General features: G+C 36.7%; 1 protein-coding gene across 1 annotated transcript in view; it reads right to left on the bottom strand.

The window, feature by feature from the left end:
• gabra2a (gamma-aminobutyric acid type A receptor subunit alpha2a) overlaps window positions 1–18,904 on the bottom strand; it is a 322,305-nt gene that overhangs the window by 187,270 nt on the left and 116,131 nt on the right. Inside the window, exon 7 of the mRNA XM_088933041.1 lies at window positions 4,691–4,834. Within this exon, the coding sequence (XP_088789167.1) occupies window positions 4,691–4,834 (144 nt within the window). The remainder of the gene's footprint in view (window positions 1–4,690; window positions 4,835–18,904) is intronic.

The following is an 18,904-nucleotide window of genomic DNA, read 5'->3' as shown; positions in this document are numbered from 1 at the left end:
CACCATTCTAAATGTACATACTGCCCTTATTGGACTATGCTGATGAGGTTAATGGAATGAAACAAAACTACTCAAAACTACTGCTGGATACTAGACAGCTTTTTTATAAACTAATTCATGATCTTTAAGTGGGAAAACAACTTCCTATCATACTAATTTATTAGTTTTCTGTAATATCTTACAATGTAAAATTAAGTACTTTAATGAAACTGAATTTTTCAACAACATAGCAGCTGGGTACAAGACAACATTCAAATTGTTGCTGCTAATGACTGTAGCTGCTGAGTAAACTGAAACTATAAGTCTTTGAATCTGAGAGTGGTTTCAGTTCTGTGACTAGATTGTTTTCTGCCTTGCACATGCTTTTGTTAACATTAACATAGCCTGATACATTATTTGTTATTGATCTTTTTTTTCACTGTTTTGTCTTCATTGAAAAATGTGTACAATGCTCTTGGTCAAGTTGCCATTAGCATTTGTTTTCAGTTATATTATCTGCATCTGGTAATGTTTTGCATATTATCCTTGCTACATCACAAATTTTAAATGTTCTACAAGAAATTAGCTATTTAATATGTTTTGTTATTTTTTTCTTTTACATAAACAATACAGTTCTTTAGCTCTCACTAGTGATCATCCTTGCGGTTAAAAAAAATAAACAGTACCTGCAGGGGCAACATTTTGTAATCTATACAGACCATGAGCCATTGTTGGGTACTTTAATTTATGCAAAACTGATGCCCTAATATCGTCTCCTCAAATGCTGTGATGTAGTCTGATGCTAGGAGCATATGAATACGAGCTGGGGTATAGGTCTGGCAGACATCTAACTAATGCTGATGCTTTGAGTCATCTTCCCTTGAAAAATGAGTCATCAGCAATGCCCCCAACATTGGAGGTTCTTTTGTTGGAAATAGTGCCAGATGGACCCCTGTAGGCAAGACAAATTGCTGACATGATAGCAAAAGATCCAGTCTTGTCACGTGTTCTCCATTGGGTTCTGCATGGATGTCCAGCTGCAATTAGTGACTGCTGATTTACAGTGTTTTTCCAGAGGCAGCGGGAACTCAATGTCCACAAGAATAGTGTTTTGTAGAGCTGCCATATGGTGGTTCTTGGGTTGGCAAGAGATAGAGTTTTTAGGTTCTTAGGTTACATGGGGCATGTCCAGGGGTAGTACACATGAAAGCTCTTGAAAGAAGTTATGTGTGGTGGCCTGGTCTGGACATTCAAGTAGAGCGGGAAAGGGGGTGTGCAAAATGTCAGCAAACACACCATGCACCACCAAAGGCACCTCTGCATCCCTGGGAGTACACCTGGACTTTGCAGGACCAGTGAGGGCAAGATGCTATTGGTCATAGTGGATGCCTACTCAAAGTGGCTAGGAGTCATTATAACATTATATCATCCATCTCTTCAAAGGCTGTGACTAAGGCACTACATAGATTATTTGCAAAACATAGGGTACCAGAAACAATTATGTCAGTCAATGCCACGTCTTTCACATCAGATGAATTTAAGAAATGTATATGTCGCAATGCAATACATTATGTTACAGTTGCTCCTAACCACCCTGTGCCAAATGGGCAAGCAGAGAGAATGGTACAGATTAGAGTGGGGGTATAGCTCGCAGATTCCAACCACAGGATTGGGTACATATCCGTATTTACGCTGGGGGCTCAAAGTGGGTACCCCCTACAGTTGTAGAGGCAACAGGACCACTGTCATAATTAGTAGTGATGGCTGATGGTCGCATTCATTGCCGGTTGAGCCTGACAGCTAACAGTCTCTGGTGGCGGGAGACCTGGAGGTTACCTCGACCCTGACCACAGTTGCAGTTGTGCATGAGGAGTCAGATTTGTCCAGTCTTGAGGATTCAGGATGGACCGCCCTGTCCACTTTGACACACACTCTGTTCCTGTCCCTGTTTAACCGGCAATACACACCGAAACAGAGCCTGTGGTTGAAAGGCCTAGAGGCCCCCATCCAAGACATCAGCATCAGGCCCTTCTGTGGATGAAGAATTATGTGGACTAGGGACAAGGGGTGTGGTGTACTGTGGAACTGAAAATTAGCTAGGGGGGTTTAAGTTCTGAGGGGAGTTGTTTTCATAGCTTTCAGTTAGCTGTTCTTTGGAAGCCATGCTGTTTAATAAAGCGTTCAACATAATCCTCGAGTGCCTCCATGTTTTGAGGTAGATACAGATGCAGCCATTCAAAATTCATGGTACAATCCCGGACCACGCGAAATTACCCACAGTTCACTGCATTGTACCGCAGTACGTGATATGGCTGGCCAAAATGACTGACGGGGCACTCGTGGTGCATTGGTTGTTAGTGAAATGATTTAATCATTTAATCTCTTTACTGTGCATGTTTTAATCCACTTAGTATTGAATATTTATATGGAATTTTACAGCTAAAGGGAAATTTTAGTAGCTGAGCATAAAAAGAGAGGAGCATAACACGTCTGAGGTCATATATTAATTTAGGAACATAAACATATTATGTAAACTGTATATGGCTGGTATTGGTAGTTTAAATAAAAATACACACCAGTATTCCACTTTCTTCCTAAACATTTTAAGCATCAAAGTCTTTCATTCGGTTACATACTGTGGTTATTTTGTAAAAGTTTTTACATGTTCCTTCTGACTATATTAAGTTCAAATACTTTGTTAAAAGTCATAATGTTTTTACATGTCCTATGAATATTTGCGCTCATTATCGCAGTAAAAAAACGCATACTTTTTAGAATTTAGAATACGGAATATAATATGGAATTGCATATCTAAAGAAATTAATAACGATATAATTATATTATTATACTGTAGCTTTTAAATGTTAATTAACGTTTTTAAAAATATGCGCACTCTGGAGTCAAGAAAATATTAGATAATTACATAACTGTAAATTAGCATGTAATTATGTGAAAGGAAACAAGTTATTACATACTTCATTATTGTAGAACAGTGAACCTTATCAATTGCACCCAAAAAGTGGGAAAAGAGGCCTGTAATTCTAATTACAGAATTATGCTTATGATTCATATCAGTATTTGTGAAAACAGAAACACAGACAATGCCCATTCGTTATGTATTTGAACAATCCATGCCTATACTGACATTGTAACTGGGAGACTGTGAGTTCAAATTAATGCCAGCATATCACTCTGCAACTCACAACTGGCAACCCACGGAAGCTAAGCAGGTGTGAGCCTGGTCAGTACCTGGATGGAGATCTCCTGGGAGAAACTAAGGTTGCTGCTGGAAGAGGTGTTAGTGGGGCCAGCAGGGGGCGCTCACCCTGCGGTCCATATGGGTCCTAATGCCCCCGTATGGTGACAGGGACACTATAGTGTAAACAGGAAGGCGCCGTCCTTCTGATGAGACATAAAACCGAGGTCCTGACCCTCGGTGGTCATTAAAAATCCCAGGGCGCTTCTCAAAAAGAGTAGGGGTGTAACCCCAGCGTCCTGGCCAAATTTCCCATTGGCCCTTACCAATCAATGGCCTCCTAATAATCCCCATCTATGAATTGGCTTCATTACTCTGCTCTCCTCCCCACTGATTCTGGTTCAGTATGGTTGCTGTCGCATCATCCCGGTGGATGCTGCACATTGGTGGTGGAGGGGAGTCCCCATTACCTGTAAAGCGCTTTGAGTGGAGTGTCCAGAAAAGTGCTATATAAGTGTAAGCAATTATTATTAAAAATTATAAATAATAATAATTATTATTATAAATTCCATGTGAAAGTACCACTGTGATATCCCTGTGATATCCTTGAGCAAGGTACTATACTTGATTTACTCCAATAAAATGCTCTGCTCTACAAATGGATGCAAATCTAAGCCTCTTTGGATAAAAGCATTTGTCAAATGTGATCAGTTGCATATACTGGTATCATGTAATTTTAACATAATTTCAGTATATCAAAACTTATTTTCACCATTATAACCATACAATTATATATATATAATAACCATGCACTTTAAATGATATTGTTCTTTTATGTATTTACATTTTTTCTTTTGATTTCAACAAATTCACCTCCACAAAAATTATATTACTTGAATCAAAAAATACTAATTTACTTGCTAGTATATTTTGATTATAGTTTGAAATACATTTAAAAATATAGAAATGTGGAAAAAATATAAGTATTAGCAATTCATTTTATAGTTCATACAGATTTTTGTAAGCATGATATTGTAAGTGATTTTGATTTTCAAAGCAGTATGTAATTGCATATCTCAATCAATATCAATATCTCATTAGGCTCCAAGTGAAAATAACTCAAAAGTACAAAAGCATTTTTGCTATTTTGTTCTCCACTTTATACAATGCATTAATTTATGTGGATTAAAAAAAATCACAGGAAAGTGGAAGAAGATTTTTCAATAGGTAGGACCACATTGCAATTTGGCCTTATTTTTCTCCACCATACAGTCCATAGAGTACCATTAAAACTCATACCAATGTTCATAACTGTGTTTTCAGGTCTAATTGTGAAGTACATACTGTAGTACTTTATGTGAATACAGTTTTGGTAAAAGAATACTAAATAGCCCTTGAAATAACAAATGCATAATCAAAATATATACCTACGTACAATATTTTTCAATGTATTTTTCAATGTACTCACCAACCAGAATCACTTTGTATCCATAAACATTTGATAGCTTTACTTACCTGTACTAGATTTTATAGTCTCTTTTCCAACAGTTTGACCAAGCAAATCATATTGGTTTAATCGGGAACCATCTTCTGCAACCACCACTGATTCTGATGCATTTCGAGTCCAAATATATGTTACTTCTGTGATTGTGTATGCATCTGTAAAGCACATAAATACAAAAGAAGAGAAAATAAATAATGGATGCAAAGATTAAGCAGAACTATATAGAATTTGTACTCTGAAATTACTGTTAGTCCTTTTACTCTCAGTAGCATTAAGCTTATTTACTGTCTGTGTCTTGATTATGATACAAAATTATACAAAATGAATAAAGGCTATAACTGTAAATTACATTATTTTCCATAATTTCTTATCTACTCTTATCTTATCTACTTATCTACTTTTAATTTTTTTTATTTTTTCAGATACTGTATACTACATATATACAGATGCAGCCATTCAAAACGAGTAAGGTACACCACGGCACAACGTGGTGGGCGTGTCGCATCATAAAGCGGTATGACGCAGTGTAACGCGTCATATGATGTCATATCGGAAAGTATCCGGAATCACCTTGTAAAACCGCCAGGAGGAGCCAATAAAGCTTAACCTCTCATGTACAGCATTCGAGCTTTTAAATTTAAACTGTGTATTACAGTATGTTAATCATCAGTCATTAAAAAGTTGGTATATTTTATGAAAGCAAGATTGCTCAGTTGGGCAAAAGTACACAACCTACCTTTATCATAAATATTTTAATTATACAGAAATATTTTATGCATCAAAGCCTTTACCGAAGATATTACTAATAGTATTAATAATGAATTACCTTGGACAAGCTGTAAACTCAAAGTATTACGCTGTAAGTATTATTTGTAACCGTCATTTTATATGAAAATACTTTATTTTTTCATCGACAAAAAGTAACACCACAGCATTTCGCTGATCTAACTAACAAGGATGGGACATTAGCTAGCCAATATGATAAAGGAATAAATTACTTTTTTTTGTTTATTTCTTTAGCACATTTATTTGAACATTTCCATCGATTGTACAAGCACTGAAAAACTGTCCAATCCCTAGTTCGTCGGGCATTTTCTTTTACTGTAACAGACATAAAAACTTAAACATATAGCAACGAGTGACTATATTCTCAGGCGGAGGAATGTAAACAGCTTAATTTTTGTGTTAAAGAATTTTTTAATTAAAATTCATTGTATACAGCAATCGCATATTTGGGGACCGTTTCATAAAACTTTGATGCTTAAAATGTTTAGGGAGAAATGGAAGACTGGTGTGTATTTTTTCTTTTAACTACCAAGACCAGCCATATACAGTACAGTTTACATACAGTAATATGTTTATGTTCCTAAATTAATATCGTTTATGACCTTTAGATGCATTATGCTCCTCTTCTTTTTAGGCTCAGCTACTAAAATTTCCCTTTAGTGGTAAAATGTCATATAAATATTCAATACTAAGCGGATTAAAATGTGCACAGTAAAGATTAAATGATTAAATCTTTTCACTACCGACCAATGCACCACGAGCGCCCCTGTCGGTCTTTTTGGCCAGCCAATCACTTACCCCGGTAGACTGCAGTGGCTTGTGGGTAGTTGCGTGCGGTACAGGTTTGTACCGTGCATTTTGAATGGCTGCATCTGTATACCACTTAGATGACCACATTGGGTTTAAACTGGGTTGGGTGACAATAATTTTAATTTATTTTTTTTCTACTTTTTGGCCTCTGGCTTCTTAAATGCCTAATTCCAAAAACAGGTATTCCAAAAAGATTCACCAGCTAAAACATTTCAAATGTTTATACATGACTTGCCACCATCATCTAATTAGACAATGCATACCTGCTGGCAGATAAAGATTTGAATTTAGCAAGCCATACGCTGACAACACATTATTACATTATAATAGAATGTACAAGTCAGTTATGTTGATACACTGATAACAGATGACAGGATGTAGTAATTAAAATTTTGACAAACTAGGAAGTCCTACTGAATAACTGCATTAAAAATGATGTAAGAATGCGCTAGGACTAGCATGTCACACAGTTCAACTCACTAGGTTATAAAATTCTTACTGTTATATAAAAGTAAAAAAACTGAAAAAAAGCTTTGACAGAGCCTTAGATTTGCACCTTTGCTGTATCTTTTTCTTTCAATAAAGATAATGAGCAAATAACATTATTTTATTTTAGGAAACAGGTACCAATGATTCGGTTATGAAATTAACTTTTAAAAATAAAATAAATAAAAATCTACAAACAATAAAACTCATCACAATGCACAAATATTGTTGCTGTTGAATGAGGCTTTCAGATATTTATGCACAGTGTAACAATGATATGGACATATTATTGTTCAACCACAAATACAAAAAACAAGTGATTTTACATGGATTAGTATACTGTAGGTGTAGTTTTAGCATTTGAGTGATACTACCAGGCTACTGACTTTGGTTTCCATCTGGTCCTAAAAAGGGAGATGGAAGCTGAACATTCCATTTTACCTGCCTATCAGATGTGTGGGTTTGGTGCCTCTCTCCAAGCTGAATGGGAAATGTAACTGCACATACATACTGTATGCTTACATGTGGTCTAGATTGTCCATCCAAAATAAATTACTAGAAAAATAATCTTATGAATTGTAATACAGCAGGAAGAAAGTATAGATTTGAAGTTGTGACAGAAAAAAAAATATTTCCACTCTCCACCTCAGCACAGACACATCTGGTGCTCCCAATGTACCCCCAAGCATTGTGTAAAATTTTTCAAAATAACAAAATACTACACAATCAAAAAGAATGTCAGTGCATTATGAACGTCACACACATTAGAAAAATGTTCACAAATGTAACATACAGTACCTGTATCTGTGTACAAATGTTAACAAATAGCATCATTACTGTTGTAATAATAAGTGCAGATATTGTACACACATCATTACTGCTATTGTGACAGCTATCTTTTAATAGGACATGTTATTTTTAGTTTTCACTGGGATCCCTGTTCTAAACAAGATTTCTCAGACAACTTAAAAACATATTGTCTACTGTTCTTGTTGGACTAAGTATTTATTCTCTAAACTCTATGGGTTCACTGAAGTTCTAAAAGTCTAGTCCTAAATCGCTTTGTATCAAACTTGCACTTGTTTTGTTTATAGACAGAACATATCCTACTTTAAAATACATTTAAAATAAAGTATTAGCAATATTTAAAGAATGTTAATTACAGATGACCAACTTTCAGAGCATACAAGCATTGCCACCGCAGCTAACTGCCTCCTTTTTTCTTACTCTACATCTGTGTTTAAATGCCATTTATTTGACAGGAGAGCCTACTCAAACACTTTTTCAGCTGCTTCAGATTATGATTCATCTGATTAGTTCTGCTCATACAGAGTAGATGCATTTATTTCTGCAAGAGATATAAGAAGTAAAAAAACTTCCTGCTAACCAGAAGACTTTCATTTTTTCGCCTTATACACAATTTAGGTTTAAAATATAAAATACTCCAGACAAATGGATAAATATTTACTTTGTTCTCTTCCTCTCCTTGGTACATATTTCATTGAAAATGTAGAAATCCAAAAGCATAGACCAAAGTCTATTTATTTTATTCACACAGATTGTATACTCTGCATTAAACCACACCATTATTATTTTTTTTAGACTTTTGACCTATTTTTTTCTTTCAAGAAGACTGTTTTCTAAGACCCCAAAATGGACAGAAATGAATGCAGGACAAAACCCAGGTTCTCGACCCAGGTTCTCTACCACACGGCATCCCATCAATCACATTACTATTCAGAACCAGATATGAGTATAAATAGACAATTATTTTCACTCATATCTGGAATAGAGTATTGCAACTATCACTAGGATTAAAATTCAGATGTTCCTTAAGGGTGTTGACAATTTCATCTCCACTCCACTGGTAAACCTAAATCAGTTAAAACATGAAACAACCATAAAATGCTCACTATTAAATGTTCGCTCACTAGGCAACAAATCAGTTCTGGTTAATGATATGGTGCTTGACACCAACTCTGACCTGTGCCTACTAAAAGAAACCTGGCTTAGGCCCACTGACACTATTCCTTTAATTGAAGCCTCACCTAATGGCTATACTTTTTACAGAAAGCTCATTGCTCAGGGCGTGGAGGTGGCCTGGCAGCCATCTTCAGTGAGTCTTTGAGAATTGAATTAAAAACTATTGATGACTTTCACACATTTGAAGCAATGCTCCTTAAAATAGCATCCAAATCATCTACATAGATTCTTTTAGTGTACAGACACCCAGGACCATTTGCATTGTTGCTTGCCGAATTAGGTGAACTGCTGTCTGATTTAGTTATTAACTTAGACAAAGTTGTAATATTAGGTGACTTTAACATACATATGGACGTACAGACAACACTTTCAGTAAATATTTCTTGTCTCTCCTCGACTCTGTAGGTTGTAGTCCGCATATAACAGGACCAACACACATATACAATCATACACTAGAATTAATTATCACTCACAGAGCTGATATTCATCATGTACTAGTCCATCCCATCAATAACTCTTTTTCTGACCACTCTTTAATTACTTTTAAGATTCAAATGCACTTGAGAGCTGCCAAGGAGAAGACTATTACAACTCGACACATCAACGGAGGTACTTCATTAAATTTTATGAACACAATGAACAATGTTAGCCTCATCTCCAGTAATAATGTTCATTATCAGACATACTGTAATTATAATACAGTGGTCAGACAGGCCCTTGATGAAATTGCCCCATTAAAGACTAAGGTAGTCAAAACCACTACACACTCTCCATGGTAAAATGATCACACACGATCCCTTAAACAGGAGCGCCACAAACTAGAGCACAAATGGAGGTCTACTGGTTTGCAAGTATTCAAGTCAGCATGGACTGATAGCCTGCAACATTATAAGAAAGCCCTAATTAGAGGTCGTTCAGCTTGCTACTCTGAACTTATAGATAGCAACAGAAGTAACTCTTGCTACCTATTTAAGACAATAGCTAATCTAACAAATAAGACAGATTCTATAGCACCATCTAACTTTAATAGTGACGATTTCATTAACTAATTTAACTATAAAATTAACACCATCAGACTTTAAATACAATCAAATAAGCCGCAAAGAAATCTGGTAGAGACACAATATGAGCACCTCTTTTGTGTTTTTCAATTAGTTAATGAACAATAACTCAAGAAATTAATTATTAAGAAAAAGTCAACCACCTGTCTGCTAGATCCCATCCCCACTCAGCTAGTCAAAGATTCCCTCGAAGTACTGGCAGGACCTACAGTATAATTAGTATAATGAACATGTCCCTTGCATCAGGCGTTGTACCTGACCAATTTAAGGTAGCGGTTGTTAGACTGCTCCTTAAGAAGTCAAATTTGGATCCACAGGTTCTTAAAAACTACAGGCCTGTTTCAAACATCCCATTTCTATCTAAAATTCTTGAGAGAATAGTTGTGGCCCAGTTGCAATCGTACCTGGATTCAAATAATATACTTGAGAAATTTCAGTCTGGTTTCTGCCCAGGCCACAGCACTGAAACTGCATTAACAAGAGTCGTAAATGATATTCTGTTAGCTACTGATGAGGGGAATGCAACAGTGCTTGTGCTTCTAGATCTTAGTGCTGCCTTTGACACGGTTGACCACTCTGTTTTGTTACACAGGCTTGAGTTTGAGGTTGGCTTATCTGGAACTGTCCTTAAGTGGTTTGCTTCATATTTAAGTAATCGTTTTCATTATGTTCAAATATCGAATAATTGTACTGCTTCATCAATGTCACCAGTTCAATTTGGGGTACCACAGAGATCGGTGCTGGGACCTATATTGTTCTCTCTTTACAAGCTGCCGCTAGGTAGGATAATATGAAAACAATATTAACTTTCATTCATATGCCGATGACACTCAAATATACATTTCGTTTACTCCAAACGACAACTCTTCTATTATCACTTTAGTTAATTGCATTAATGAAGTAAAGACTTGGATCTGTGAAAAAGTTTTGTTACTTAACTCTGATAAAACTGAGGTTCTGTTGTTTGGAGGAAACAATACTGATAGGACTACTATAAATTCAGCGCTTAACTCAGAGGATTTAAAAAATTGCCTCAAAGACGCAGCACGTAACCTAGGCGTCATATTAGACACAAGGCTCTCATTTAACTCTCATGTTAAAACAGTATCTAAAACATGCTTCCTACAGTTAAGAAATATTGCAAAACTATGGCAGTTTCTCTCCACTCAAGACACAGAGAAATTAATACATACTCTTGTATACAGAAGGTTAGACTAATGCTAACCTTCTGTATACTATTATCAGGGAGCACCCACCACTCCTTCAACACCTTACAGCGAATTCAGAATGCAGCAGCTAGAGTTGTTACTAGGAGCAGAAAGTATGACCATATTACCCCCATACTTAGCTCTCTTCATTGGCTTCCAGTCAGGTACAGGGCGGACTTCAAAATCCTTCTACTTACTTACAAGGCTCTTAGAGGTCAGGCACCTATCTATCTAATGGAACTTATTAATGTTTACCATCCAAGTTGCCTGCTTAGATCACGGAATGCAGGTCTACTTCATATTCCATGAATTAATAAAATAACAGTTGGCGGTAAAGCCTTTAGTTACAGGGCCCCTAGCTTATGGAACAGTCTCCCACCCCATATTCGGGATGCTGAGTCAATCTCAGTATTCAAATCCAGACTGAAGACCTATTACTTCAGCCTAGCCTACTCACACCTTGCATTATAGCCTGCTGCAACCATGGCTGCTGGTGCTGCTGTACATGCCATTGTGTGTCTGAGACTGAAGAGAGAAAAAGAGGTATAGAAGACCTGGGACTGAAGAAAGAAATAAAAATACAGGAAGACTTATGACCAGAGAAGGAAACTGAATAGAATACCTGAACTGCTAGAAAATGAATGGAGCAAGTGTTAGGAAAGCCCTTCTTGTTTTTTTTTATTTAAATAGTGTTTTCATTAGAAGAGGGAATACAAATTTACAATTGGGAGAATATCTGCCCCAGGTATTTAATGAGGAAACTTTGAAGTCATTTAGGAGCTTAAATTAGACCTAGGTTTATTTTTCTTGTTTTGTTCATTAATAAAATAAATACTGTTAACTGACCACTCCATCTCTAACTGTGTCTGTGTGCAGGGATCTGCCTATTTTGTGTATCATAAGATGACCATGTCCCCTGTGGCATTACAGTAGGTACTGGCAGATGTTTACAGCTGTGTCAACAGTTGATTATAGTTAAAGATGATTTCATTAAGTGATTTGTATAACTGGTTTGGTGATCTATTTTAGATACTGATTAAATAAAATGAATATGACACCTTGTGCATTGCCAAAAATTTAGAGCAAGATTCTGAACCAATAAAAATAGTCATATTACACAACATGTCATAAACACAAGATACCCTACAAATTAAAAACATAGTAAGATGACAACACATATTTAAGATGTATTTATGTGAAAAAATATACACTACAAAAATAAATCATCAATGTAAAACTGTAGAAATCAGTCACTACACAATCTGTAAAATGACAAAATATAACTTATAATTTAAAATACTCTAGAATGACTTAAATAATTCATAATCACAATGATATGACATTATACACAATTAATATAAATATATATATATTTACTTTATATTTACATTAATATATTTTCTATCAAACTACTAAACATACTATAAAAATAAACAACAAAATCAAAGAAACCCTAGCTCTTAGTATGACCTCCTGACTAACTCAGAGTTTCCTTTCTAAATACTGGGGGCTAACCTGCTACTGGTATGTCAGAAAGTTTGTCAGAAAGAAAAAAAAAGTCTTTCCACATTCACACTCCATATGTCCTTATTAATTTTATATTACGTTCAGTTTTTAATCTTGCTTCAGTTTATGTCCTATATAGTTCTTTCTTACAGCCCTTTTCACTTGCCTCAAGTCTTACAGTTGTTACATTGTTTTTTCCAGCATTGGTTCTAGCTGTGGTCCTTTTCATTTAATCGGATTCAAAATAGTATAACACCTACAACAATACACAGCATTTGGAGTGTGGCAACTTCTAATCACAGTGTTTCCCGAGCTTCAGGTGCTCAATAGTTGATTTATAATAGGCTGGAGCAGGCCACACAGCAGTTCTCTGTTCCAACAATTGCATATTAACAACATCTTTCATGCTGGCATTCTGTTGCGCCCATCTTAAAAAGTATCCAGGAACTATATAACTTGTAACAGGGTTCCTGTCCGGACTTTGGTGAAATGACATGCAGCAATCGCTGACTCAGTTAATACCTCTTCTTGTAGGTCAGTGATGGGATCTCTTGGGAACAATTATTCTCCTTGAAAAGTATTTATCAGAATTGTAGAAGAAGGATTTTTTTTTTCTGTTCTTAGGAGGGAAAAGAAAAGAGAGCTTAACTATAGAACTTGGACAAGGCTCTGCAACAAATGCTGAACAGCCATGTGAAGTTCTTCCCTAACCCTTCACAGCTACGACTGCCCAACACCTCCTCCATCCCCCCACAACCATGGCCGCCTACAGCTACAACCCCCGACAGCTACTCACCCCCCCTTCCCCCACAGCTGCCACTCTCCAACACCTACGCCATTAACACCTGCAGCACTGAAAGCACTATGAGCAACCTCCCCCAGGCCAGGCTGACCATCACGGCTGACCAGGTCAAGAGGGAAAAAAAGCCTTTCTTGATTTCTCTAGTTCCCTTTAAAATAAACTTAAATAACAGACTTTTTAAATAACTTTTTAAATAACAGACTGTATGTTTACATAGATACTGAAATGAGGATTGTATTTTAGATTTTGTGTAGTTGCTAGCATTGAACTGTGTGTTGGATGCACATTAATTGAAGGAATGGGGCCATTTCATAGTGGGTTTCTAACACTGTGTATAGTTCCATCCACACAGTGCCTTTACTTCCATCCATTTTCTAATCTCTTTATCCAGTACAGAGGATTTGGAGCCTATCCCAGTAAGCAACAGACACAAGGCAGAATACACCCTGGACATAGCGCCAGTCCATCACAGGACAGACAGACACAAACACACACACACCAGGGCCAGTTTTCCCATAAACCAATTAACTTACCAGTATGTTTTGGAGTGCGAGAGGGAGTCATATCACACAAATGGAGAAAAACCATGTAACCCAGAGAGAACATGCAAATCCCACACACACAGGAATTGAACCTAGGACCCCAATGCTGCAAGATAGCAATGCTAACCACTTTGCCACCATTAGAAATGGATGGATATCTTAGTTATCTTTCTAGTTCACAGTTTTGCATGCATAATTTAATTTTGAAAGCCACTGAGACATCAGGTACTACTGTTGTATTTATGAAAAAGGAACAAAACAAAAAGCATACTAATAACTGTGCCATCCTACTCCTTAGTTAATACATTTTATTATTTATAAACAGTTAACATTGTTAGCAAAATATTTTGAATTATATTTTACCCTATTTTTTCTTTAATAGTTTATGCTAACACCTAACTTTCTTAATTAGATGTATTTAAAACAGTGAACTAAGTGTAACATAACATTCAGAAATACAATCGAGAATAGTTTTGTGGTGTTTGTACAGATGAAACGTTTCTAAAATGTATAACGTAACAAAATTAAAGACGATTAAAATCTGTAATCTTTCCACTTGTATGTCATTAGAAAGTACAACAAGTTTCTGCTTTGTCTAAGGATGGTATCAAAAAGTAGTCTAAGTGGTGAGAAAGCTGTGCTTAATGATAATCAAGGGACTTAAAAGTAAAAAGAGATGCTTCATATTGCTTGCCTGATTTTAAAAACTAAGTTATAAATGCAGACGCTCTCTCGGTGCCGTGCCGGGTCTAAATATCTAAACATACTGTAGCGCATTCGCAGAGGCCGAAGAGCACCCGGCTGGGGTGCGCGGGGAGGGGCAGGAGAGGAGTGAAAGTGGTCAGGGCAGGGTTTAGGAAGGCCGGTGACCAGTACGGCTGTCCCACAGTGAAGCGGGCATGCAATCTGGTGAGGTAGCCATTTTCCTTGTAAATAGTTCCCTGCTTCTGCATCCCTGGGTCTCTCTCTCTCTCTCTCTCTCTCTCTCTCTCTCTCTCTCTCTCTCTCTCTCTCTCTCTCTCTCTCTCTCTCTCTCTCTCTCTCTCTCTCTCTCTCTCTCTCTCTCTCGGATGCGCGGGTGGTATGTTGGCTCGCGCTGCTGGCGGCCGGGGGCTTTCTGTCTCTGGTTCGAGGAGCGGGAGAGCCAGGCTGGCAGGTGGTGACGGAGAACAAAAATAAAGGCAGCTTTGACTCCGCAAGTCTGAGTTCTAGTGTCCGTCTTATCCGAACCCAAAAGTATTACAATATATATCTATATAGCATTTGGTGTACAGCTTTTTAGTATAGATTACACTTTTCTAAAATATATTTAAAAAAGAAAAACAATTACACTCTAATCTTTCCAGGTTTGATCCCAAAATCCCAAGAAAAATAAATCTAAATGGGGAGAAAGCTATGCTGAGACTTTATTAAGATACTTAGAAGACAAAGATATCAATTTATGTTGCATTTGTCTGATTGTGAATCAAAAAACACATATAATTAAACACGCGTTTGCGATTTAAATCAAAACGCGATTTAAATCAATATAAATGTTTATATTGTAGCGCATACTGTACAGCCTCCATTTGTCTATAAAAATTTAAAAGATCGTTTGCGCAGCCTTAGAGGGGGGGTCTACTCTCACTGACAGCAGACAATCCTCCATACACCCAAGTGAAAAATTAATAATACCAATGTAAACGTCGTATTTACAATTTGTTGATAATAGAAATGTTAAGTTCTTTAAAGCTTTGTGATAGTTTACCCAGGCAGCAAAAGATCAGCTACACTGCGAAGATGCAACACCGAAGATATGATTAATAACCTTTTAAATCTGAAGGGAGATCTAAAGGGATCACCCCCCCCCCAACCAACACACAAACACACACACACACACACACACACACACACACACACACACGATAGAAGCAGGAAGCAGAAGCAAGGACCGTTGTCAGAAGGAAACTATTCATTGTTATTAAAAATGACTTAAATTCGATCATGTTGTGATATTTAGAAATATAAAAAGTCAATTAATTGTCCATAATATTGTTATTCTATTTTTTCAAAGAAATGTTTGTTAAAAGAACAGTCACGGCACCGGCTGGATTTGAACACACAACCTGTGGGTTACTAGTCCGGCACGTAGACCAGCAGGCTACTGAGGAAGTCGCATGAGGAGAGGTGAAACAGCCCTACACAGCCCTGTCACAGTACAGAAATATAATTATATCATTATTAATTTCTTTAGATATGCGATTCCATATTATATTAGCAGAAAAGCTTAAAACTACCACTTTTTTACACGCTATTTCACGTTAGTTAAAGACTTCAATGCTTAAAATGTTTAGGGAGAAATGGAATACTGGTGTGTATTTTTTCTTTAAAGTACCGATTCCTGGAATCTGACTGGCTGACACCCTTCTGAAGTGGTACCATAATATCTGGTATACGGAAAAGAAAGCATAGATAAAAAAGCTTCTCATGTATCTGATACAAGTATCTTTTAATAGAGTCTTTGTTGTGCTCTTGAGGATCCTTGTGATATTTTGAGCTCTGGTTGAATGATAAGTGTAACAGTTTAAATAATTTTCGTAGTTAGAAATTATGAAACGCTCTGTTAAAAGCAAGGGAGTTTTTATGTCCGTTACAGTAAAAGAAAATGCCTGACAAAGTAGGGCTTGGACAGATTCCAAGTGCTTGTACAAATGTGCTAAAGAAATTAGCCAAAAAAGTCATTCCTTTATCGTATTGGCTAGCTAATGTCCTGTCCTCGTTAGTTAGATCAACGAAATGCCGTGGTTTTTGTCAAAGAAAAAAATAAAAGTATTTTCGTTTAAAATGACGGTTAGAAAGAATGTTGACCAGCGTAATACTTTGAGTTTACAGCTTGTCCAAAGTCATTCATTATTAATACTATTAGTAATATCTTCGGAAAAGGCTTTGATGCATAAAATATTTCTGCATAATTAAAATATTTATGATAAAGGTAGGTTGTGTACTTTTGTCTAACTGAGCAATCTTGCTTTCATAAAATATACCAACTTTTTAACGACTGATGATTAACATGCTGTAATACACAGTTTAAATTTAAAAGCTCAAATGCTGTACATGAGAGGTTAAGCTTTATTGGCTCCTCCTGGTAGTTTTACAAGGTGATTCCAGATACTTTCCGGCATGACGTCAAATGACGCAATACACCGCGTGATACTGTGTTTTGATGCGACATGCCCACCGTGGTATACCGTGAAATACCCCACCCATTTTGAATGGCTGTATCTTTAGGTGCCACTATTAAGAGGAGCAGCTGCTGGCAATGATGTTGCTATTACATTCCTATGTGGCTGTCAGATAGCTGAGGATACCCTCAAGTAGTGGTCAGTGGATTTAAGAGTCAGAAAATGATTGCTGTACTCTTCAGGGAAAGTAAGCTCTGTGAAGATGGTCCCCCTACAAACAGCACAAATGAGAAAACCCATTTGATTAAAACAATGGTGCAGTTTGTTTTGGTGTGATCTTCTTTTGAATCATAATTGTAATATGCATTCACAACTGTAACAATATTTTTCAGGTTTTACTCACATGTGTAACAATCATGATAACAATCATGACAAATTAAGCTTACTAATTTTAAAGAGGTCTTTGCTGGAGATGCAGAAAATATATCAGAAATCATTTCAACTCTAAATGCTGGGGTCAAATCAAATATCACAATTAAGAGATCTGGTTGTTATGATCTTATAAAAAAGGAAGGCACTATATTGAAATGTAAAACACTCACCCCACCGGACTCCGAAAACACACTGCACCCATTGTTTACATCCAGTAATTAAAAGTACAGAGTGTGATAGTAACTGTAAACTTTCTTGTAGACAGTCATGTGATTACCCTAAAAAACAAGGCACTATATCTCAGTAACAAAAGCACAAATGCTACTTTCATCGGCACAAACCAGCTCAAGTGGAGCACTAATGAAGGTAGTGGGTTTCAGTGATTGCCCCGCCCTGACTGAGCAGTCACTACCCTGTGCACAGACATTGTCACAGTTCAGCTCAATGCTGTGGGTTTCAGTGATTACCTCGCCCTGACTGAGCAGTCACTACCCTGTGTGCAGACTTTGTTCCAGTTCAGCTTGTACAGCCATTTGAGGGATTGTCAGCACTAAGTTTCTCTCTCGTCATGATGCCTCACATTGTAGCAAGGATGTTTTTGTAGGAAGTGGTGAAGAGGAAAGTGAAATATATGACATATATGATCTCCAAATACAGACAGACACATCCCTCCTCTATCCTCATGGTAAATAGACAATTAAAGACATTAAAGAACTACTTGGGACAAAACTGATTGTATTACATATCTTAAAAATACTACAATATCCATACACTATGTTTTCTCAGATATAGTCAGACTAATGTAATAATAATAATTTCAGATGATAAGATTTTCATATTGAAAACCCCAAATTAATTATATATGTATGTAGAACATCATATCATATATTGACACTATTTTTACCTTCAAGACAATGTGAGAAAGGCTGTTATTTTAAAATTGTAAGAACACATTTAGATTATTATGCATTATTGGTGCTGAGATTAATCAGATGTACTGTATTTACAGCCTAAAAAAAATAACTAACAGTGATTCAAGTATTCAAAATCCTCACGGCATTGACCAAGGCCGTGTCCCAATATCCATACTCGCAGTCTTCATATGGCCATTCCCATAAAAGAACAAGTAAAGATTTGTTCCATTCTGAAAAGAGAAGAAAAAGAAGCCTTCTTCGGGTGTCAAATGGGTTTCTTCTTTGGGTGTGGAAGGCTCCATAGCCGAAACGTTGTGTTTCTTTTCTTCTCTTTTCCACATGGTAGAAACCTTTACATGTTCCTTTGCAGCCTATGCATGCTGACGCAGCTACCTACTTGAACTACTGTACATTCCCATAAAGGTCTGCAAGAGCTTAGGATGTCCCATTTCTAATTTTTGTTTCACAGGGGTGTTCATGAGTGCACCCAATGAGCCCTTTATGTACTTTTTTTAACTCCACATCAGACCAGAC

Source organism: Atractosteus spatula, chromosome 1, assembly GCF_055471065.1.
Source record: "Atractosteus spatula isolate fAtrSpa1 chromosome 1, fAtrSpa1.hap1, whole genome shotgun sequence".
Lineage (NCBI taxonomy): Eukaryota > Metazoa > Chordata > Actinopteri > Semionotiformes > Lepisosteidae > Atractosteus > Atractosteus spatula.
The sequence above is the reverse complement of the archived record's forward strand: the minus strand, read 5'-3'. Positions and strand labels throughout refer to the sequence as shown.